This window comes from Cibotium barometz, chromosome 26, assembly GCF_041138505.1.
Source record: "Cibotium barometz isolate CiBa-2024 chromosome 26, ASM4113850v1, whole genome shotgun sequence".
In the NCBI taxonomy this organism is placed as follows: Eukaryota; Viridiplantae; Streptophyta; class Polypodiopsida; order Cyatheales; family Cibotiaceae; genus Cibotium; species Cibotium barometz.
Window position 1 is genome coordinate 487,461 of NC_141071.1, and position 20,594 is coordinate 508,054.

At 45.7% G+C, this 20,594-nt stretch overlaps 1 protein-coding gene across 11 annotated transcripts in view; it reads left to right on the top strand.

Moving 5' to 3' along the window:
* The window catches only part of LOC147623544 (uncharacterized), a 101,632-nt gene that overhangs the window by 48,394 nt on the left and 32,644 nt on the right, over positions 1-20,594 (top strand). For 10 of the 11 annotated variants that reach the window (XM_086820072.1, XM_086820077.1, XM_086820078.1 and 7 more), the window contains 5 exons: positions 14,798-15,167; positions 15,251-15,789; positions 15,929-15,973; positions 16,161-16,205; positions 16,322-16,381. In XM_086820072.1, coding sequence (XP_086676198.1) covers positions 14,798-15,167; positions 15,251-15,789; positions 15,929-15,973; positions 16,161-16,205; positions 16,322-16,381 — 1,059 coding nt within the window. The remainder of the gene's footprint in view (positions 1-14,797; positions 15,168-15,250; positions 15,790-15,928; positions 15,974-16,160; positions 16,206-16,321; positions 16,382-20,594) is intronic. The other variant, XM_086820074.1, reaches the window with a different exon arrangement.

The window sequence follows — 20,594 nt, forward strand, 5'->3', positions numbered from 1 at the left end:
ATAATCCAAGATGCGCTCTGGCTCGTGTGTTAACACCAAAGGCTCAATTAAATCTACAAGAACACCTGTATCCACCACATTGGCATCTTCGCCTAGTCGTTTCCGTAGACGACTAACATGAAAAACTGGGTGAACCTTGGAATGTTCTGGTAGAGCTAACTTGTAGGCAACTTCACCTACACGCTTAAGTATTGTGAAAGGTCCACAATACCTCGGCGATAACTTTGGCACTTTTCCCGTCTTCAAAGTTTCCGAACTTTGGGGGGAACCTTGAGAAATACTTGGTCACCTTGTTCAAATGTAACCACTCTGCGGTCTTCCTACGCATAACGCTTGTAACGATCTTGGGCCCGTTTAACATTTTCCTTGGCGATCTTCAGCATATCGTTATGATCTTGCAGAAAATCTTTCACTTTTTGAATTCTTTTAGTAGCTAACTCTCCAGCTTCTGGAGATCGGGGTTGAAACCCATACATAAGCATGAAAGGACTAAAGCCTGCAGCGACATGCTTCACACTATTGAAGGCAAATTCTAAAATTGGTAAGTAATCTTCCCAATTCATTTGCCATTTACTCACATATGCTCTTAGCATATCCTCGAGTACTTTTTGTCTGACCATCACTCTGGGGATGGTTAGCAGTGCTCATGCTGAGCATTGTGTCCAACCTTTTGAACATTGCTCACCAGAAGTGACTATTAAACTTTTGGTCTCTATCACTGACTATATTGGCTGGCAGCCTATAATGTCGATAGATATTGTCAATGAAAAGATGAGCTAACTCTGGCCGGAATAAACTGACACATCTTGGTCAACCTGTCCACTACAACCCAAATGGCATCATGGCCTCTGCTAGTTGTAGGTACACGGACAATAAAATCCATAGAGATGCTTTCCCACTTATCATCAGGGATCTCTAATGGTTGTAATAGCCCGCCTATCTTAAGTCGCTAAGCCTTATTGACCTGGCATTATTGACAATGCAAAATATATTCTTGGACGTCCCTGTGAAGTCCAAGCCAATAGAATTGCCTTCTCACTAAGGCATATGTCTTCCTAATTCCAAGATGACCTACACTAGGACTATCATGACACTCAAAGTATTTGGCTCCTAGTGTTGGAGTCCGAGGGTACACACTCTTTCTTTGTGTAACAAGTACCCATTATCGATGGAAAAATGCTTCCAACGATTAAGCTCGTCCCTAGAAAGAGAGGAGCTAGGTGTGGAACTATCATCTGCACTTGTTACTGTGGAGTGGGAGGGATCCTTGCGTGTAACAACTTTCCACACCTTTGCATATGATTGATCATGTTCGCACTTGCCTTTAAGTGAATCTAAAAATTCACTTTTCAACTCCGTGAAACTCAACGAGTTGACTTGAGTTGTGAACCATTTGATGCTCTCATGATCAAAGACAATCTCAAACTTAGCACCGTAGAGATAATCTCTCCACTTTCCTAGAGCATAAATGATGGCATAAAGCTCACGCTCATATGTAGAATAATTCCGCTGAGCTCTATCCAACTTCTTGCTCTCACAAGCTACCGGTCTTTCTCCTTGAAAAGGCATAGCGCCAACTGCATGGTCACTAGCATCCGTCTCAACCACAAACGGTTGATTAGAATCTACTATTGTCAATACAGGTGCGGTAGCTGTGCAACCTTAAGGCGATCAAAACTTTGTTGTTGGTCAGCACCCCAAATAAAGTTGTGACCCTTAGCCTTTAATTGGTCCGTCATAGGAACCACTAACTTAACATAATCTCGGATGAATTTACGATAGAACCTTGCCAACCAAGGAATATCTGTAATTCCTCCAAAGTGGTTAGATGAGGCCACTTAAGGATTGCCTCTACTTTCGTAGGATCCATCTGAATTCCCTAGGCTGAGATTATGTGACCCAAATAATGGATCTTTGAGGCAAAAAACTCACACTTGCTCTCTTTAGCATAAAATGCGTTTTGCCTTAGCAATTCGAACACTAATCTTAAATGTTGCAAATGCTCTTTCTCGATATACGACTAAAGATCAAAATATCATCAAGAAATAGTACAACGAATCGACCAAGATGTGGGCGTAAGACGCTATCCATAAGCATCATAAAGGTAGCTGGAGCATTAATTAGACTGAACGGCATAACTAAAAACTCATAATGTCCAAATCTAGTACGAAAAGCTGTCTTAGGCACATCCTCCATGCGGATGCGAACTTGATGATAGCCTGACCTTAAGTCAATCTTGCTTAAGTATGATAAGCATGTATGGAACGTGGTGGTAAGCAAGTATCACTTAGTATTCAGGGACATGAAATGCACTTAGATTTTCAGGTTATGCATATTACGAGAGCTCATGTTATTTTGGGTCGTAAATGGTCGTTTCATTTAGGACCATCTCTTTCTCGGAGTTATTTAGATAATACTTTTGATTTTGAGGTCAATGGTAAACAAGTTCGTTTGCAAGGTGACCGTGATGTGCCCCCATCTCCACTCATTTGTTCTGCTAAGGTAGACCGCTTTGTACATGCTCATGAAATAGAAAATCTCTTTTTGTGTTACATCTCTCCCTCAGTTTTGTCTCATGATGATGCTAGTGGTGGTGATTTTAATTCCTGTTTCAATATTGAATCTCTCAATTATGTCATATGTGAACAACATGTTAGTGCTATGCATAATAATGAACAAGCTAAAAACTTTCGTAAGCTCACTCAACAAGTTTCTAATTCTTTACAAAGTCTTTTACATGAATTTTATGATGTCTTTCCAAGCGACTTGCCGTCTCGTCTGCCCCCTGAGCGCAATGTCCAGCATGCCATTGAAGTGCTCAAGTATGCAAAACCAGTCTGCAAGCCTCCGTATAGGCTTAGTGCTAGTGAAGCCAGTGAGGTAGAGCGTCAGCTTGTTGACCACCTCGCCACGGGCTTCATTAGGCCGAGCAATTCACCTTGGACGTCACCAATTTTATTGGTGAAGAAGAAAGATGGGTCTATGCGTGGACTATCACAGTTTGAACGCAATCACGATAAAGAAGAAGCATCCATTACCGCTAGTTCATGAGCTTTTTTTATCAAATGCAAGGTACACGGTGCCCATTAGCAAGAGATACCATGTATTTATGATCACTAGGACTTTGTGGTAATTTTAATTGTTTAACCAAATGATATTTCAGAAAGTTATGTGTAGCCCCATCATCAATCATGACACGAAGTCTTCGTCCGTTGATGTGTCTATGCATCGGAACCAAATCATAAGGTCCGAAAGAGGGTACCTATATCATAGAGGTTACACAACACTCATGCGTGGCATCGGTATAGCATACTTGAACTTTAGAAAACTTCTAAGAAGCTTCAAGTGGCAAGACTTGCAATGTGTGCACTACCTTATTACTGCCCTTATCGACATCTTTGCCACGGTTCTTTAGACGATTCTGTTTATCATGATCAACAGCCATGCAAATAAAACACAATTTGTCCTTTTTAGCTCGCTCATAATCTTGTGGTGACAAGGGACCCTTTGGCCCCTTGGCCTTCTTAACCACATCATTACCTTGTTTGGCTCCATTCCATTTGTTCCTCTTAGAACTATGGAAGTCGGATGCTCCAACCCAAGGTGTCTTGGCTGTGTGTTTCTTCTCAATATTATCATCGAAGATCTACGCACTTTTTATGGCCTCTTTCAAAGTTTTACGATATTGAGTTTTAACCTTAGTTTTATATTCATTATCTAAACCACGCAGAAAACCTCGTACTTTTTGGAAATCATCCAAATCTTCGAGCTTGAGAATTATCTCGCGATACTTAGAAATATATTGGGTCAACGTAAGACCTTCCATCTTACAATTGTCCTACACATCCCAATTGTGGTCCTTCTCGTTCTCAGGTAAGAATTCTTTCCAAAAAAGTACCTCAAAAGCAGCACATGTCGTAGGTCAATCGCTCTCGCCGAGCCTCATCCACCACTTGTAGGCCTTGCCCTCAAGCGTGAGACTTGCCTCGAGCGCGCGAACAGCATTAGGAGAATGCTTCAAAAGTTGCAAGTTCGTCCACTTTTGTAAAAAAGTGTTCAATGCATCTTTATTATGCTCATTCTCTTCCCCGCGGAACACAGGAGGCTTCATGCTCGTGAGCATAGCTACCACTTCCTGATTCCTAGGTGTTTTGGTGTCTTGAGTTGACCTCGTAGGAGTAGATGCCCTTGGAGTATCAACCGGGACACTCTGAAACCCTGAACTAGCGACCAACTGCCGAAGAGTCTCTTGCATGGTCTGTAAACTTTGAGAAAGAACAAGTAAACTTTGCTCAATACGCTGTGTGCGTGATTCTAATAAAGTATATGCATGTAAATCCACAAATCCATGATCACCCGCATCTAGATCAACCATATTGATGTCCAAAGCTGGATGACCACCATGCTGCTGACCCTCGGGGTGCTCGAAATCTTCTGAGGTCATGGTAACAAATCAAATTCGAATGCAAGATGAAGACTAGTACCTGACCAAAACCAGCTCGTCTTGCTCACGTCGGCAGTATGTTGTCTAGCGGCCTTGCTATAGACACCGCTCTCGTCCCGTTGCTGTGTGCGGGCTGTAGAGAAATATCGAGAAAAGGCCGCCTCGAAAGCGAGAGAGAAAGCCTCTTCTTTGACTTGTATTGACGGCTCTTCAAAAAGCTTCCTTCTTCAACTGCTGTTGTGTGTCTCTTTCTCCTTCCGCCGATACGAGAGAGATGCTTCTCTCCTTTCGGGTGTACGCGAGAGAGAAAGAAAGAAAGAAAGATATATTAACGTCTACGAGAGGCCAAAGTCGGCCTATGAGACAAAAAATAATACAACTCTGTTCTTCCGCCAATAAGAGAAAGAAAGAAGAAAGAAAGTTGTAGTAACGTCTTCAAAAGGCCAAAATGACCTATGAGACCAAAAGGTTACATCATATCCATGAGGTACATCATCCTGGGTACAAAATAGTAATAAAGAAAGATAACAAAAATCTAGAACTAAAAAATCTGATCTAAGATCATGGCAGAGAGCTCTCATATCACCCTAATACATCCCTCATGGGCCGCTGTGACATGGTGCTCAAGGTGGTAAAATAGAGCTGGTGCGAGAAGGTCCTGCGATGATGGGAGATGATGGCCCGGATCCTCTTGTGGTGGCGTGGCCGTGGGCGAGGGCCATGGGGTCTGGGGCGTCGAGCTCTGCATAACTCAGTGGCTCTGTCGAGTGTCACACCTCTCGGCCGAGCTCCTGCACTAGCCTATGGTCTGGGTATGATGGGTGGATCGGCCCTCGGAGTGCTTGTATGGAAGAAGTCCGTGAGAGCTCGTCCTTGAGCAAGTACAGCTGATCTGGATCTCACTAAGGACTCCCTGTGTCTACGGAGCTCTAGAAGAAAAAGTCCTAGGCATCTCTGATCTGGGAAGTCCATGATCCTGGAAAGTGGTCCGAACCCAGCTTGAAAGAGGCAATGGAACCTCCCCCGAATCTCATAGTATACAGGGCACTGGCATATGTAATGATCCTTTGTCTCGGGCTCTATGTGACAGAGCTGGCATATCCTGTCCTCTGGTGCGGCCGCCCTAGGCCCATATCTGGCAGTCTCCACTCTTAGCTGGTGGGACGAGGTGCGGATCTGGCTGATCGCACATCTCATTCCAAAGGATAGGTGTGTCCATGTAGCGTGGACAGATGATGAACCCATCCTCTGTCAGGCATAGGAGACGATCTCTGTAGAAGGCCATCTTCGTCCCCAGTGGATGACTAGGTGAACTCCATGTCCTCTGAGTATCCAGTCTGACAATGTCCTTCCTGATAACCCTGTTCCGCTCTGTGCGGCTAAGAGCAAATGATGGGGCCTCTATGCTGTATTGGAACGTGGGGAGTGCCTCCATTTGCATACTGTGCATGCCAAACCAAGTGCCTACTTGTGCATACCAGCACCCTGTATCTCCCTCAAGTGTCAACTGTATCGAGGACTCCAGGGCTAGCCGCGGGTATCTATCAAGTGGAAGCTCCCATAGCCTATGCCAGTATGTCACTGTCTAGAATAGAGCCTCCGTCACTATCGGTGCAGCCCCCATCTCTGCCCACACAATCTCATGTGGCACTGATGGCTTACTCCTAATCATGTGTGAGATCATCGCCACTAGGGGCCTCTCCATCGGCTTCCACCCATCATATACCTCCTCTGTATCTGTCTCGGCCGGCTCTCTCCTCTGTCTCCTCCTGTGGTATAAGCTAGGACCCCAGATGGGGGCACCATACAGTAGTGCAGGTGTAACTAGAGTATCAAATAGCCAAAGCTTCGTCCTCAGCTTCTGAAACTGTATCTGCGAACATTGCCTCTCTAGCGAGCCAAGGGCTGCATATCCCCTCATCAATCTAGCTTTGGCCGCCTTCCGCATCGAGAACTGAGGTCCAGCAAAAATGATCCCAAGGTATACATACTCCACAGGCTCTCCACTGTATGTAAACTGTACTGCAGATCTACTTATCCATTGTGAGGAGGTGTTAAAGATCATGACCTTGGTCTTTCCAAGGTTCACAGTGAGGTCCCGGTCCTCAAAAAAGGCCCGTAATGCATCCAAATGCCTTTGCAGTCCCTCTCGTGAATCAGAAATAAGAACAATATCATCTACATACCAAGAGGATCGGTATCAGGACTCCTGCCAAATGTGCTCCTGGTCCTCCCTGTGTGTCTATGTAGATCTCATCAATGTATAGACCAAATAGAGTAGGAGACAAGAACACCCTGATAGTGCTGTGTGTGATCTCTGAGTCACCTCCTGGAGCCCTACTCTGCCTGTGACTGACTCATAGAGTGTAATGATCCCCCAAAGCATCTCTGCTAGCACTCTCCCATATCTTGCAGTCTCCTCATCAGTCTGGCCCGTGGGACGGTATCAAAAGCTTTGCAGAAATCCACAAAGCAGCAGTATATCTGATGCCCGTGAGCTCTCCCCTCCTCAATGATCCCCTGTATTGTAAAGATATGATCTAGTGTGGAGTGCCCTCTCCTGAAGCCTGCCTGCCCCGGTGCTCTGAGTCTCTGCTCCTTGGACCATCTACTAAGCTCATGCTCCAAAATTGAACCATAAATCTTGGCCAAGGTGTGACCAATCATGATAGTCCTGTAGTTGTTGGGGTCCATGGGGTCACCTGCTTCAAGATAGGTACAATAGTATTCGATGACGAGCTGACGGGGAAGCCTCACATAAAGCCCTGTTAAACATGTGAACTAGTAAAGGGGCTAGTATGGGAGAAATGCTCGGTGAGGAGTCCATCATGATCCTGTGCTCTCCCAGTCTGCATCCTGTCAATAGCATCTCTCACCATGCTGAGGTGAAAGAAGGAAGAGTGTGGGGGACGAGGTTCGGGTGGATGGGGGAGAGGTGGCAGCTCGGGGGCATGGTAGAGAGAGGTGGCATAGGTGTGCCAGCTGCTGGGTGAAGTAATCGGAGTTGGAAGGCGATGATCCTGGAAGTTCCTCCAGGCCTCCTTACAGTCCCTTCCAAGAAATAGCTGGTATAGCTCTTGCTCAAGCTTGGCTAGGTAGGCTCTCTTCTTTCTCCATGTGAGACGTCAAAAGATCACTCGTGCCTGCTGGTGAGTGGTGGATCCTAGCGCCATCTCCCGATGTAGACGGGCTCGGGTATCACGACATTCCTCATCGTACTAGCTATTGTGTGGGACAGTCCCTCCTGGTGATGTAGGCGGCTCTGGAGTGTGGGAAGGCAGCTGTGCGGATGTATGGAGGGTGGCTGAGAGGGGTGTGGTAAGCTCATTAAGTGGGATGTGGGGGTCGAGGTCGGAGAGGATGCGGTAGACGTGATAAGAATAGATGGAAGAGGTCTCTTTAGTGAAGTGGTATCTCGGACGGTGATGGGGCAAAGCGGGTGGTTGGATGGTGTATCGGCATGTGAGGGAGAAGGCCAGGTATGCATGGTCGACTGCAACACCGATGGGGCGAGGTGAGATGGTAAACTCCGGAATGAGTGGGATCAGAGAGAGGGATCCCATTAGATAGTCCACTGTACTGGCTCCATGTCCGAAGGGGTAGGAGGTGAAGGAGTTGGATCTAGGCCATCTAGCCAGGCCATTATAAATGGCTAGCCTATGAGCCCCGCCGAGGGCTAAGAGATACTCTCCATAGTCTGTGCAGGCTGCTGTATCCTGTGATGTCCGCTCCATATCCGTACCCACCGTGTCGATCTCCGCGTACATGGGATCATCTGTCTCAAAGAAGGGTACCTGTGCACCTGCGGTGCGGGCTCTGAAGTCTCCAACCAGGAGGATGTCCCCTAGATTGGAAAACTTCATAATGTCATCATAAAGGGGCTAAATATATGCTCTTATGTGTGTGCGTGTGTGCGTGTGTGAGAGCATATCTTGATACAAAGTTCTACACCCACTATTGGGCAATGATGACGTTAGTGGGGATGTTGTAGTATCTAGTCCATACTATGCATAATGGAGTTGATAGTTATATAGTCTTGTGGGTTGACTACCATGAGTATATAACATGCGCGTTCCTAAAAGGTGAATTTAGGCATGTTCCTAGATTCATCTAGGCATAGTTGTCACGGTACGAAAATACGATACCGTACGGGAATTTTTGGTAAAATATGAAAATTTGGGATACCGTATGATAAAATATGGTTTTTTTAATTAAAGAACACCTACGAACATAGACATTTTCAATTTGGTGGGTACAGTCTAGAGAAGTTGTTTCAAATCAAAATTTCATTAAAAACAAGTTTGAAGTGACAAACAAAAGTACATAAAGCATAGAGGTGTGATGCGATCATGCACGCTAGGCGCGAGTACAAAAAGAGAGCCAAGGCCCAAGGAGAGACTAGACAAAGGCATCACTATCAGAGCTCTTGCTGAAATCATCCTCATGAGAAGAGGACACATCAGTGGCCTCGCCGAAGTCACCATCGTTAAGAAGGGTGCCCTCATCATCGAACTCGGGCTCTCTAAGCTCATGTGAGAAGCCAAAGGAAGCATCCTCCTTTGCAAGAGTGTGTGGAGCTACCCGAACCACGCTGCACATAGGTATGCACTATGTCCCTGGAAACACCACGAACCGTGCATCCACGGCTTCCTACTTGCACTCCTCTGCGACTACCTCCACGCCCACGACGAGTGCGAGTAGGTCGTCGATCAAATGACTTGAGCTCTCAATAGATCTCTGCATAGATCCTCTCCTCCTCCTCATCTTACACTTTGTTAACACTCTTGAGAGTGCCCCCTGTGAGCTTGAATGCATCCACATTCACCTACATTGTACAATGATCAAGTGACAAGCAATGTATTAGAATTTAGTTTCAAATTTCAATAAACATTGAAGTTTGAAATTTGAATGCTTATAACCTATAAGTTGTAACTTATACCTGTCTCGCCAATTCCATCTTTTGCATTACGCGCGCACCATGCGCAAGTTAGCGCGGCAATATACTAGCCGCTCTAACTGTTGCGTGCTAAAGCGATTGCGTAACTTCGTGTGTACAAGTGAGTAGGAACTCGAGTTCCTCTCACATGCACCCGAAGAGCAATCTTGAGCTAGGATTCTCAAAGCCACCTTTTGGAGGCTTGAGAGCGCATATCCAAATGTCTCCCACCAAAAGAGGGGCTTCACAAGGGATTCCTTCTTCCAACAAGTAGTAGATGCAAACGCGGCTCCTCCCCTTATGAGCTCCTCAAGGAACGTCCCATGGCGATCCTCCAGCAATGCTTTGGGCAAGTAAGCATCTCGGGCTTCAAGTAGCTCCACGTTGGTGAAGAGGGCGGGTGATTTGTAAGCCGGATGCAATAATGCGGCAAGACCATGGATAGGTCTTCGCATCCACTTCCATCTCTTCTCCACAATGGCCAACATACCATCGCGCTTCTCCTCGTCGATCGAAGGAGAAGCGTGCAACTCTGTTATGGCCTCTCTCATGAAGTGAACGAGAAGGCCCATGGTGGCTCCCTCCATGTTGGTCATCCGCAATACCCTATAGAAGGGCGTGACCGCAATGACAATAGTGCGGACCGAGTGCCAAAACTCCTCCTTTAGGCAAAGCCGTTGCATGGCTTTGGCCTTTGCCGATTCTCGCTCATCCCACTCATTCCACATTGTGGAGACCACTGTTTGGTGAAGGGAGGATTTCACATCGTGGAGGCGCTCCAAGAGGAGCCACATGTAAGCGAAGCGTGTAGATGAAGGCTTCTTCAATTCCAACTTGCTATGTTCGCGGAACATGGCAAGCACCTTCACCTCTGTGGTGAAGAAGGTGACAATAGAGATAGCTTCGGTCATTACTTCCTTTATCCACACTAACTTGCCCATATCCTCCATGAGCAAGTCAATGCAATGGGAGGCACAAGGCGTCCATACTGTGGAGGGATAGTCTTCCTCAAGCAATTTTCCCATGCGACGGCAATTTGAAGCGTTGTCGTGGTGATGACTTGCACCACGTTCTCCGATCCGACCTAGATGTCACAATGCACATGAATGGATGCAATGAGCGTATGCGGTATGAGACTTAGTCATGACATAGCCACATATCATATCTACTAAAGTCTAAACTTTAAACTTTAAAGACTTGAGTGCAATTTGAAACTTACCTCCATGATGGCTTGCTTAATATGGCGATATATGAATGCACCCGATGTTTTCCTCACCGCCTTTCCGGAATCCACGCCCGCACAAAGTATGTGCCAAGAGGGCAAGAGACAAGTATGTTGATAATGCCTCTCTTCTTTTGGTCACTCCATCCATCGGAGAGGATGCTACACCCATACTTGGAACATGCCGCCCGCACCGGATTGAGAGATCTATCGATTCTCTCCCTCTCATCCACAAGCCTCTTCGTGCGCATGTCATGATAGGAGACGTCGGTTTTTCCTTCACATGGCCCACATTTGCAATGGCTTTCACTATTGACTTCCATTGATCTACCTTGAGCACATGGAATTAGAGATTGCACTCAATAATGGTGCGTGCAATCTCTATATCCGCTAGCCGTTGCCGTTCTCAGAGATGTGATAGAGAAGAGAACCCCCCGGTGGCTTGGGCTAGAGTGGCTTGCCTCATGGGAGACTCAAGCCTTAGTCTCTTTGAGGAGGCGGAGGCGGCACCGATGGAGGAATAGGGGGAGGACGGGGAAATGACCTCATCATCCGCCCTTGAGCTTCTACCACTATCACGGTGAGCACCCAATCCACCCTTGATCTTGTTGAAGATCTCATCGGATATAGCAAGGGGGACTTCCTTGCATGGTGCAACTTGCCCCTCCACCTTTCCAAGATGTTGGAGAAGCCTAGTAACTCCACTTGTGTATTGTTTGCCACAATACTTACAAGTCCACCTATATGACTTTGGACTTTCCATCGGCTTTCTCTACATGGATAGCATGCACATTGAAGGCTTCATTCTTCTCCCTCGTCATTGTAATAGACAGAGAGAAGTTAGAAGATTCAAGAGATGGATAGGCTTGAGAGAGAGAGAATGAAATGAAATGTTATACTAACGTCTTCAGAGAGGCTTGAGAGATGGCCTATGGGGGAGAGAGTGGCTTGAAAGTTGAGAGTTGAGAGAGAGAGAGAGAAAGAAAGAAAGAAGAAAGATATATTAACGTCTACGAGAGGCCAAGTCGGCCTATGAGACAAAAAATAATAAAACTGTGTTCTTCCGGTCATTGCAAGAAAAGGAAAAGAAAGAAAAGAAAAAGTGTGCATGTGTCTGGATACAATTGTGAATCATCATGGATCGGTGGAGCCCATATACAAACAATATAAAGGGGGGGTGGGGATGTGGATGGAGTGCTAAGGCAAGATGCATCTCTATATGCTGAAGGGGTAGTACAAGCATGCTATGCAGATCTATGTCTAACTCCATCCAGTGCCATAAGAGGGGTATAAGATGTCATACATCGCTGATGCTGAGGCTGTGAGTGGCGTGAATATGTACCCTGAGTCTGAATGAAAGCGAGCTAGCCTCTCCTGTGTCTCCATCTGGTGTCGCATCCGGATAGCTGCTATCTCTCGGTGTGACGGAGTCGGGGTGCTCTGTGTCCAGTCTGTCTAGGTCTCCTCCTGGCTCTCAATTCCTCTGCTCTCTGTGCGGTCACCCCACGTGGTACATCAGCTGGCACTGGCATAGCTCTCTGGAAGAAATCTGTGAGCTGGGACTGTCTCCCACCCCTAGTGGGAGCGGGTGTGTGGAGGAGTCTCTCGGTGACGGAGTCGGGGTGCTCTGTGTCCAGTCTGTCTAGGTCTCCTCCTGGCTCTCAATTCCTTTGCTCTCTGTGCGGTCACCCCACGTGGTACATCAGTTGGCACTAGCATAGCTCTCTAGAAGAAATCTGTGAGCTGGGACTGTCTCCCACCCCTATTGGGAGCGGGTGTCTGGAGGAGTCTCTCTCTCTCTCTCTCTCTCTCTCGGGGGGGGGGGGGGTGCTTGATGGTCACTGCATGGTAACGGAACTCCGCACGCTACTCAAGAGAGTGATGAAGTTCTGCCCTAACAGTACATAAAGAATCTGCAACCCATTGAGCATGAGGATGTTTCTCATGCTCGTTCTGTCTACATCTAATAGCCCTTTCTAAATCCAAGGCCTCTTGCCTCTTAGACAAGGCACATGTGTGATAATAAAAGTCACTAATATCACAAAGAGCAGAGGCCAAACTTTGCGAGGCCTGCAAGAAATCATGAGATCTCCAAATACCAAGCATATGACGTGATAGCTCTGCATCTGAGAACAAATGATCAAGAATGCGTACATGGGGTGTTGATCCATGGCGACTCGGATCTCTAATGCATAAAACCACTGGGCAGTGATCCGACTTAAAGGTGCCTGTAGCAATAAAAGTATGCCCCCCTTTGTCGAGCACCCAAGTGGATGGTCTCTTCGAAATGTCATCCTCATGCCAACAATCTTTGCCTTGAATGGAGAGTATAACCTCTCCCAAGACGCTCTTTCAAGAGGATGCACCAAGCCCTCATGTCCACCTCTTTTATCCATTGGCATCTCAACCATGTTAAAATCCCCACCAATAATCCAATGGTCGGCAAGAGGCATCAACCTAGTGAGAGCTTTCCAGAAGACAATTCCTCTCACGTCTATGGTTAGGAGCATAGAGGTTGAGAATACCAATGCGTGTAGTACCCTGCATAAGAAGGATCCACTGCGCTCTCGCAGGCAAAATGACACCATGTCCAATAATGCAAGGCAAGATCAAAGCTGAAACAGAGATATAGACACCACCTTTGGTACCAATAGCTAGTGACCAAAAGGTGTGTCCCGAGAGAAGCTTACCTGATCTCCCGCACTGGCTAGCATCCAGTTTATGCTCTTGCAAAAGCAATACATCCATAGGTCCACCTATAACTGCACAATGAAGCTAAATTTTGACAATTTTTTTCCGCCGACACGGAAAAAAGCCCCCAAGACCCTGAATTTTCCAAGAGACAATCCTCATAAGGACTCAGAGTAGGAGCAACCAAATCTCGTGGTCAACGAAGGACCCCCTTTAGAGACGGAAGTATGTCTCGCATAGGTAAGGGAGGAAAAATCTGACGGTGTAAACCTTACCTCTCCTTCCCACTCTGGGGAAAAGCCAAGGCTGGTCCTCAAGGGTACAATCATCCTATAACTGAAAAGCAGTATCCTCCTGTGAGGGATCCAAATCCTGTGCCTGCAAAGCCTCATCCTCCAAAGAAGGATCAACATCTTGTGAGGCAAGAGCTGCATAAGGGTTGGGGTGCTCCACTAGGGGTGTAGGTGAAGGGGCAGGTACGGGGGCCCAAGGGTGCCTGCCATCCCTGACCACAACCCAACGCTGTGTGGTCTGCTGTGGCATAGGATCAATTGGAGTCTGGGCAATTGGAGAAGGCATTTTCCAGCTTACAGCCGTGATTTTTGTATGTCTTTTTTCATACTTAATCGAAGTCTCTTTCTTGAAAAAAAAAAGAGAGCATGAGAGAAATTCAGTACTTGTTTGTCTACTGTATAAGTGTTCCACCTGGATTTGGACCCACTTCAAGATATTATTAGGATGCACTCAGTTGAAAGTTATTCTGCACCAGCAGTTTCGAGACCACCTACACAACCACGGCCATCGAAGTCTCTTGTCCGACCTCGCTCTACTTGAAGCCTTAGTCTTATTAACTGACATCATGGCTAGAGCAGTTCAGACTACCAGTCGGAAGGATTATGGTCATATGCAGAGCCCGTAGAAGTTTCAGATTGGGGACCAATTTTCTTTCCTTATGCAATATCACAATTTCAACAATATGCCGCTCGTCATCTGGAAGCCCAAGTTAGTGATATAACAAATCGTCATCCATGGGATAGATTAGGACTGGGCCATTCTAGATACGTTGTTACATATCCATCTTCTAACCCTTGCAGCCGTGTGGGTATGGTATTCATCAGTAGTATGGCTGCTGACCCACCAGGTGTTCCAGGTGCTAATCCTTAGCCTAATAATACTTTAGCTTAGGAATATACTTTCATTTATTCATTCAGCATAAATACTGACAGTCGCACTTGATGTCTGGTGACGCTTGTATCACATCTCAGTTGTAACTTATTCAGCACAAAGCACAAACCAGATTATCAGATGATCAGATTATCAGAATACAATAATCATTGTTTATTTTTCTATATCTTGTGTTGTCATGTTGTCTGTTTATGTTTTATCACAGTTAATCAGTATGTTAGTTAATCCGTGTTGGTTATCGTTTTAAATGCATTCTTTTTTGTTGGCCAGATCTTATTGATGTGCTATTGTTGAGATTGTGCATTCTTTACTTTTGCAGAGTAGGCAAACCTCAATCAGCTGTTCATTTGAAGATAAATCTCAACCGGATAAGAATTTCAAAGGTGATCAACCACCTTGTATGCCCTTACTTGAAGAGGAACTTTTTGCCCATCAAAGGAGTACTTTGGCAGAGGGGTGGAAGATGGGTACAAATGGAATTTCAAGAGGCTCAGTTTGTAAGGTTAATCCTTCATTGGAGCCAGAAAGTGATCCAGTGAATAAATCTTTTAAAGCTCAGATAAAGCAGCTCGAAGAGGCAAAGGGGTTAGGGTTATTTGATAAGGTGCCAAAAAATGAGCTAGAGGAGGAAATTCTTGCATTACAAGCAAGGCTGATTGCTTGCACAGAGAAGAACCATCATCAAGGCGGTATGCAAGATTTGTGCTTGCAATTTTCGGCTAGTTAGTTCCATAATTTTACAGCTCCTAAATCTTTGCTTCCTGTTTTACAGAGAAACTGATTATGAAAGTCATCACAAACTTGTCAGATGATCTCCGGGCTGCTCGAAGACGAGCTAAAGATTTGATATTGGTGAACCAATATTTGGACGCTTTAAAGGAAGTAAAGAAGCAAGGTCGGAAAGAACGACGTAATAAGGGAGCTCAAGCTGCCTTGGCTATGGCAAGTGCAGTTGCATTGGTCAGGTTAGGCTCATTGAGGAAAGACGGACTAGGAGGGTGCACCAACAATGAGGAACGCTCACTTGGAAGTGCGTACATAAGTGAACTTTGCACGTCTGCTTCCATTGCAGCGAATTCACACTTATATGGGGTCAGCGTAGTGTCCCCATTAGACACATCAAGACATATGAACATGAATTTTAGGGCCAATACAAGCTCTTCTTTTCGAACTTCTCGTAATAAATCAAGTTTGGCTGAGAACCTTGATGAAAGGTTGTCGACTATCACGAGTCACGGCAGTGTCCTCACATCTGGTGGAGTAAAGGAGAAGTTCGCCTCATACAGCATTAACAAAGATTCTTCTGACCCTGTAATTATATTTGTGTCTGTGTGTGTGGGCGCTTGTGTGTGTGTATGTGTTCGTGCGTGCATGCGTGTCTTGACTTGTCCTCCATAAATTTGATATTGTTAAGGTAGCTGTTCTATGGAATATATATTGTCTTATGCAGTGGGTGCCCAGAGTGAATGACGAAACAAGTTCGATCGAGGATTTGGTAGGACTTTTGGCACCTTTTTTTGTGTATGATTTAAGAAATATTGAAGGATAGATGGGATCTTTCAGTAATTTCTAAGGTTTAGTTTAAATTCTTGCAGTGTTTGCAATGAATGCAGGATTTGTTTTGTTGTAGCCATTATCCACATTTATTTCAATCATTTTTGAACTTTCTCCATGATATACAGGGAGAAGCTGGAAGGCATGGATGGGATGCCCTCAAGAAAATACGGGTAAATATATGGTTTTTTCCATACCTGCTTGGTGACATCAAGAAATCTTGATGATTAGGCGGCAAAATATTGATTTAAGTCCATTGGCTTCTATCGGGGGATGTCTAACTTTTCAGGGTGAGTTGGAAAGAGTACGCATTCTATGCGAGCGCATTACCAGGCGTGAACACATCAAGGTTAGATAATTTGTGTGGTTACATGCTGCTGTGCAATGTTGAATTGAGATTTTACTTGCTGGGGTCAGGATTTTCATTTCACGATAACAGCAAGAAGACTGTCTGGCTTTAAAACTAACTTTGGTCAAAAACTGTTAGAACCCTTTCCCATCATGGTCAACTGTCAAACCAAGTCAAAACTTGGTCAACTTGGTAGATCAGTCAACACAAGTAAACTCTGCATAAGACTGTATTGCCCTTCCGTTTATTAGCGTTCAAATTTGAGATCCCCCAAAAGTAGCAACGGCATGTGTTCATATAATCTTCTTTCCTTTCTCATACTTTTCCACTTCTTTTGCTTTCTGGGTCCTTAGCCGTGCACATTGAGCTACCTCCATCATAATCAAGCGAAAGTAAACTAAATACATTTGTTTCAAAGTTTTCCTTGACTACCATCTTCTATGACTTGTGACTAAGATCATTCATTAGTAAAGAGATGTCCGCCTACTTTGTACATCCCTCCTAGAGGTAAAAGGAAAAGAGAACAAGAGGGGGTGGGGATCCCTCTCTGGCTGGCCACTTTCAGAGGGAGACTACATCTCGTGGTGTGTGTGTGTGGAGAGGCGAGGCTGGTGCCGTCCTCATAACGTGGCTTTGAAGCCCAGGGGAGCTAAATGAGGGCGTTCCGAATAAGAGGTTGTAGAAGGCACTCCTTGTCACATCTGGGAGGTGACTGGACGAAGGAAGGGCCTCCAAAGCACAAAAGAGGTTGGCCACAAACTCATCATCCTCAAAAGAGGTGCTAAGCCTGCGGATACGAGCCGTTGAGACTATGCACTTGATGCTGGGGGGCCACAGGCCACCACAAGAAGGGGTGCGAGCCAGGATACGGGCGAGAAGAAAATCCTTCCATGGTTCTCCTGGCAGGAGGCGTTGGACAATCAACTTGCCCAAAAGGGCTTCGCAGTGTGAAGCGGGATCAATGATGCCTAATTCCCCTTTGTGGAGGGGTTGGGCAAGCCATCTTGGCCCTAGCAGTGCGCTCATCGCCGTCGGACCATAAGTTATCCTCATAATGTGGGGCAAGGCTCTCCTCTGCACCCCAGGGGAGCTGAATGAGGGCATTTCACATAAGAGCGGTTGTTGAGAATATCCACTTGATGCGCGCGCCCTGCCCGCGGGGGGGGGGGGGGGTGGGTGTTGGGGGTTCACCGCAAGAAGGGGTGTGAACCAGGATGCGGGCGAGAAGAAAACCCTTCCATGGTTCTCCTCTTGGGAGGAGGCGGCAGACAATCAACTTGCCCAAAAGGGCTCTGCAGTGTGAAGCGGGATCAATGATGCCTAACCCCCTTTGTGGTGTCGAGGGGTTGGACAATCACATTGCGCCTCTAACAACCCTGGTTGGTGGTACGATGCGGGTATGGTACGTGCCTCGAAAGACTCGTATTTTTTAGAGACGTTAGAGGTGTTTGTTATATATATATATATATATATATATATATGTATGTATGTATGTATGTATGTATATATGTATGTATGTATGTATGTATGTATGTATGTATGTATAGTGATAGATAGATATATAGTGAAAGTTGAGAGAGAGAGAGAGAGAGACACTAGAGTGTGTATGTATGAGCCTTGAGGGAGGGAGAGAGAGGGTGTGTATGAGAGAGAGCAAGAGTGTGTGTGTGAAAGAAAGAAGAAAGACAGATAGCTGTATCAAACGTTTGCAGAAGGCCAAAATGGCCTATGAGACCAAAATAGTACATCCTCATCATTTGGATACAGCATCAACGGTACAAAGTAAAATGAAATAAACTGGGATAAACCTAAGTAGGGTATGATGGGGACTAAGCTATCTAAGCTCTAAAGTCTATGAGCTGAGATTGTAGCGGATCCAAAACCATGATCCAACTATAAAGTACATGGTAGAGTACAGAGATACTTCCAAAAGTGGGTCTAAAAAACATCGTGTGTGTTTGGGTCTTGAGAAAGGCTTAAGGGAGGGAGGGACACAATTTATGAGAGAGGGAGAGAGAGTATGTGAGAGGGGCTTCCTTGGCCTTTAAAGCCCCCGTCTAGAGACTCAAACCAGAAATTTTTTCTTTTTTTTTTTGTGGACGCCTCGGTACGCCTTGAACGCTTCAAACTGTTAGAGGTGTGCCTCGTAACAACTATGAACTGTACAACCCTCCTAAGAGGGGTGCATGCTAGCTCAAGCTAGGGCCAAGGTTTGACTCCCACAGATCCATGCTTGACAGCTTGGGAATCCTACTAGCTGCATCTGCTTCATAGAGGCTCTAGGCAACCCTATCTTTGTGCTGTGCCACTAATTGTGGCTAGATTCGTTGTCAAGACTTAGACCAAGTGAGGCTACATTAATAATAACCCAATGTTTCACTTATGCAACGGCCAATGTTGTTAACCAAATTGTTATAAATAGCCAATACACATGGATTTATTAATAATAACCTTAGCTGCCTGTATTAGCTTGCTTTCTCCTATATCTTAGGGCTTCTGTAACCCTGCTAGATTAGGCCACTAATCTCAAGGATTAGTAGCAAATATGTTACACACATACTAAGCCACCTTGGCCCTAGCAACGCGCACATTGCCGTTGTTATCCTTACAACGTGGGACAAGGCTCTCCTCCAAAGCCCAAGGGAGCTAAATGAGGGCATTCCTCATAAGAGGCTATCAAGGGCACTCATTGTCGCATCTGGGAGGTAACTGGAAGAGGGATGGGCGAAGGGCCTCCCAAGCATGAAAGAGGTTGGCCACAAACTCATCTGCGTGCAGATATGTCGAGAATATCCACTTGATGCTAGGGGGCCACAGGCCATGTGCCATGGGCCACCACGAGAAGGGGTGCGAGCTAGGATGCAAGCTAGAAGAAAATTGTTCCTTGGTTCTCAACTTCTCTTGGTGGGAGGCTGCAGACAATCAACTTGTCCAAAAGGGCTGTGCAATGTGAAGCGGGATCAATGATGCCTATCCCCCTTTGTGGAGGGCTTGGAAAGTTACATTCCAAGCTACTTGCGCGCCCATCGCAAGTAGATATGGATGCCTTTGAATTTGGCCAATGCAGAAGGGAGATGAGGCCCAATATGAAAGCAATGTACCATATGTATTATGGTAGTAGCCAGCAAAAACTGGTTGGCTATGACCCTCGGCCAACAAGAGTAAGACGAGATGAGCTGTAATAAAGTAGCATCCACAGGAGGAGGGCTATTTACTGCTGGGGGGTCATGTCAATGCCCACTTGTCATCCAAGGTAGCATGCCGAAGTGCCTCTGGGAATCCAGTAGAAAAGCATCAACTGGGCACCAAGTCGCGTGTCACAATTTGGGCATTCTTTGCGGTGCTGACCTATGGACGAGATCTTCATAGTGGACATGGACGTGACGCCTTATGGCAAGGTACTTATGTCTATGCCAAGGGTCATGTAGACTTACACCTTAGAGCAAGGGACTTATGTCTAAGCTAAGAGCCAATAGGTTGGATATGTGAGGCCGGGGATTTTGGTCCATACCCATATGAAAGTATGGTACTCTAGTTGGACTCAAGAGGTAATGTTTACGCCCAAAATGAGCGCCCATTACAACCTAAATGAAAGAGAGATTGTCTAGCACATTCTTATGCATGGCATACTTGCATGACTGGAATTTTTTTCGCGTCGTGAACTGTTTTACTGCTTGCAAGACTTGTATGTCTAGTTCACACGTAGGGGATGCCCGCCCATGAACTGTGTGCTTCAATCTATATTCTGACCATGCTTGTGAGCTGTAGACAGGTAATAAGTGTGTCTTTAAACTCTTTGTTATTCAATTATAAGTTATGGCTCATTTTTCTGTATTGCAGTCCACACCTCATTAAAGTGTGGCCGGACAGCTTGTAAGTGAGTTGGGGATTCATACGTCATTAAAGAGTGGGCGGGTAGAATTTGGGTCATTTATTTCTTTTGATCGGTGAGGCTATTGCCTCATGGGAGAGGTGTGGCCTCCAGTATGTGTATGGAAAACTTATCTCTGTCTCTCCCTCCTCCCTCTGAAATAGGCACCTACTTTAAGAGACATTGTTGGAGTTTTTACTCATAAAAATCACTCCATACTCTCTCATGCTTGGTCCTTAGTGGTTCGCTTTCATGGTGGAGCTTATACATGGTCTAGCTCCGAGTTGACCTAGTTTGCTACTTTTTCATGGATTTCTACATGATGGCAAGGGTTTTGAGCAA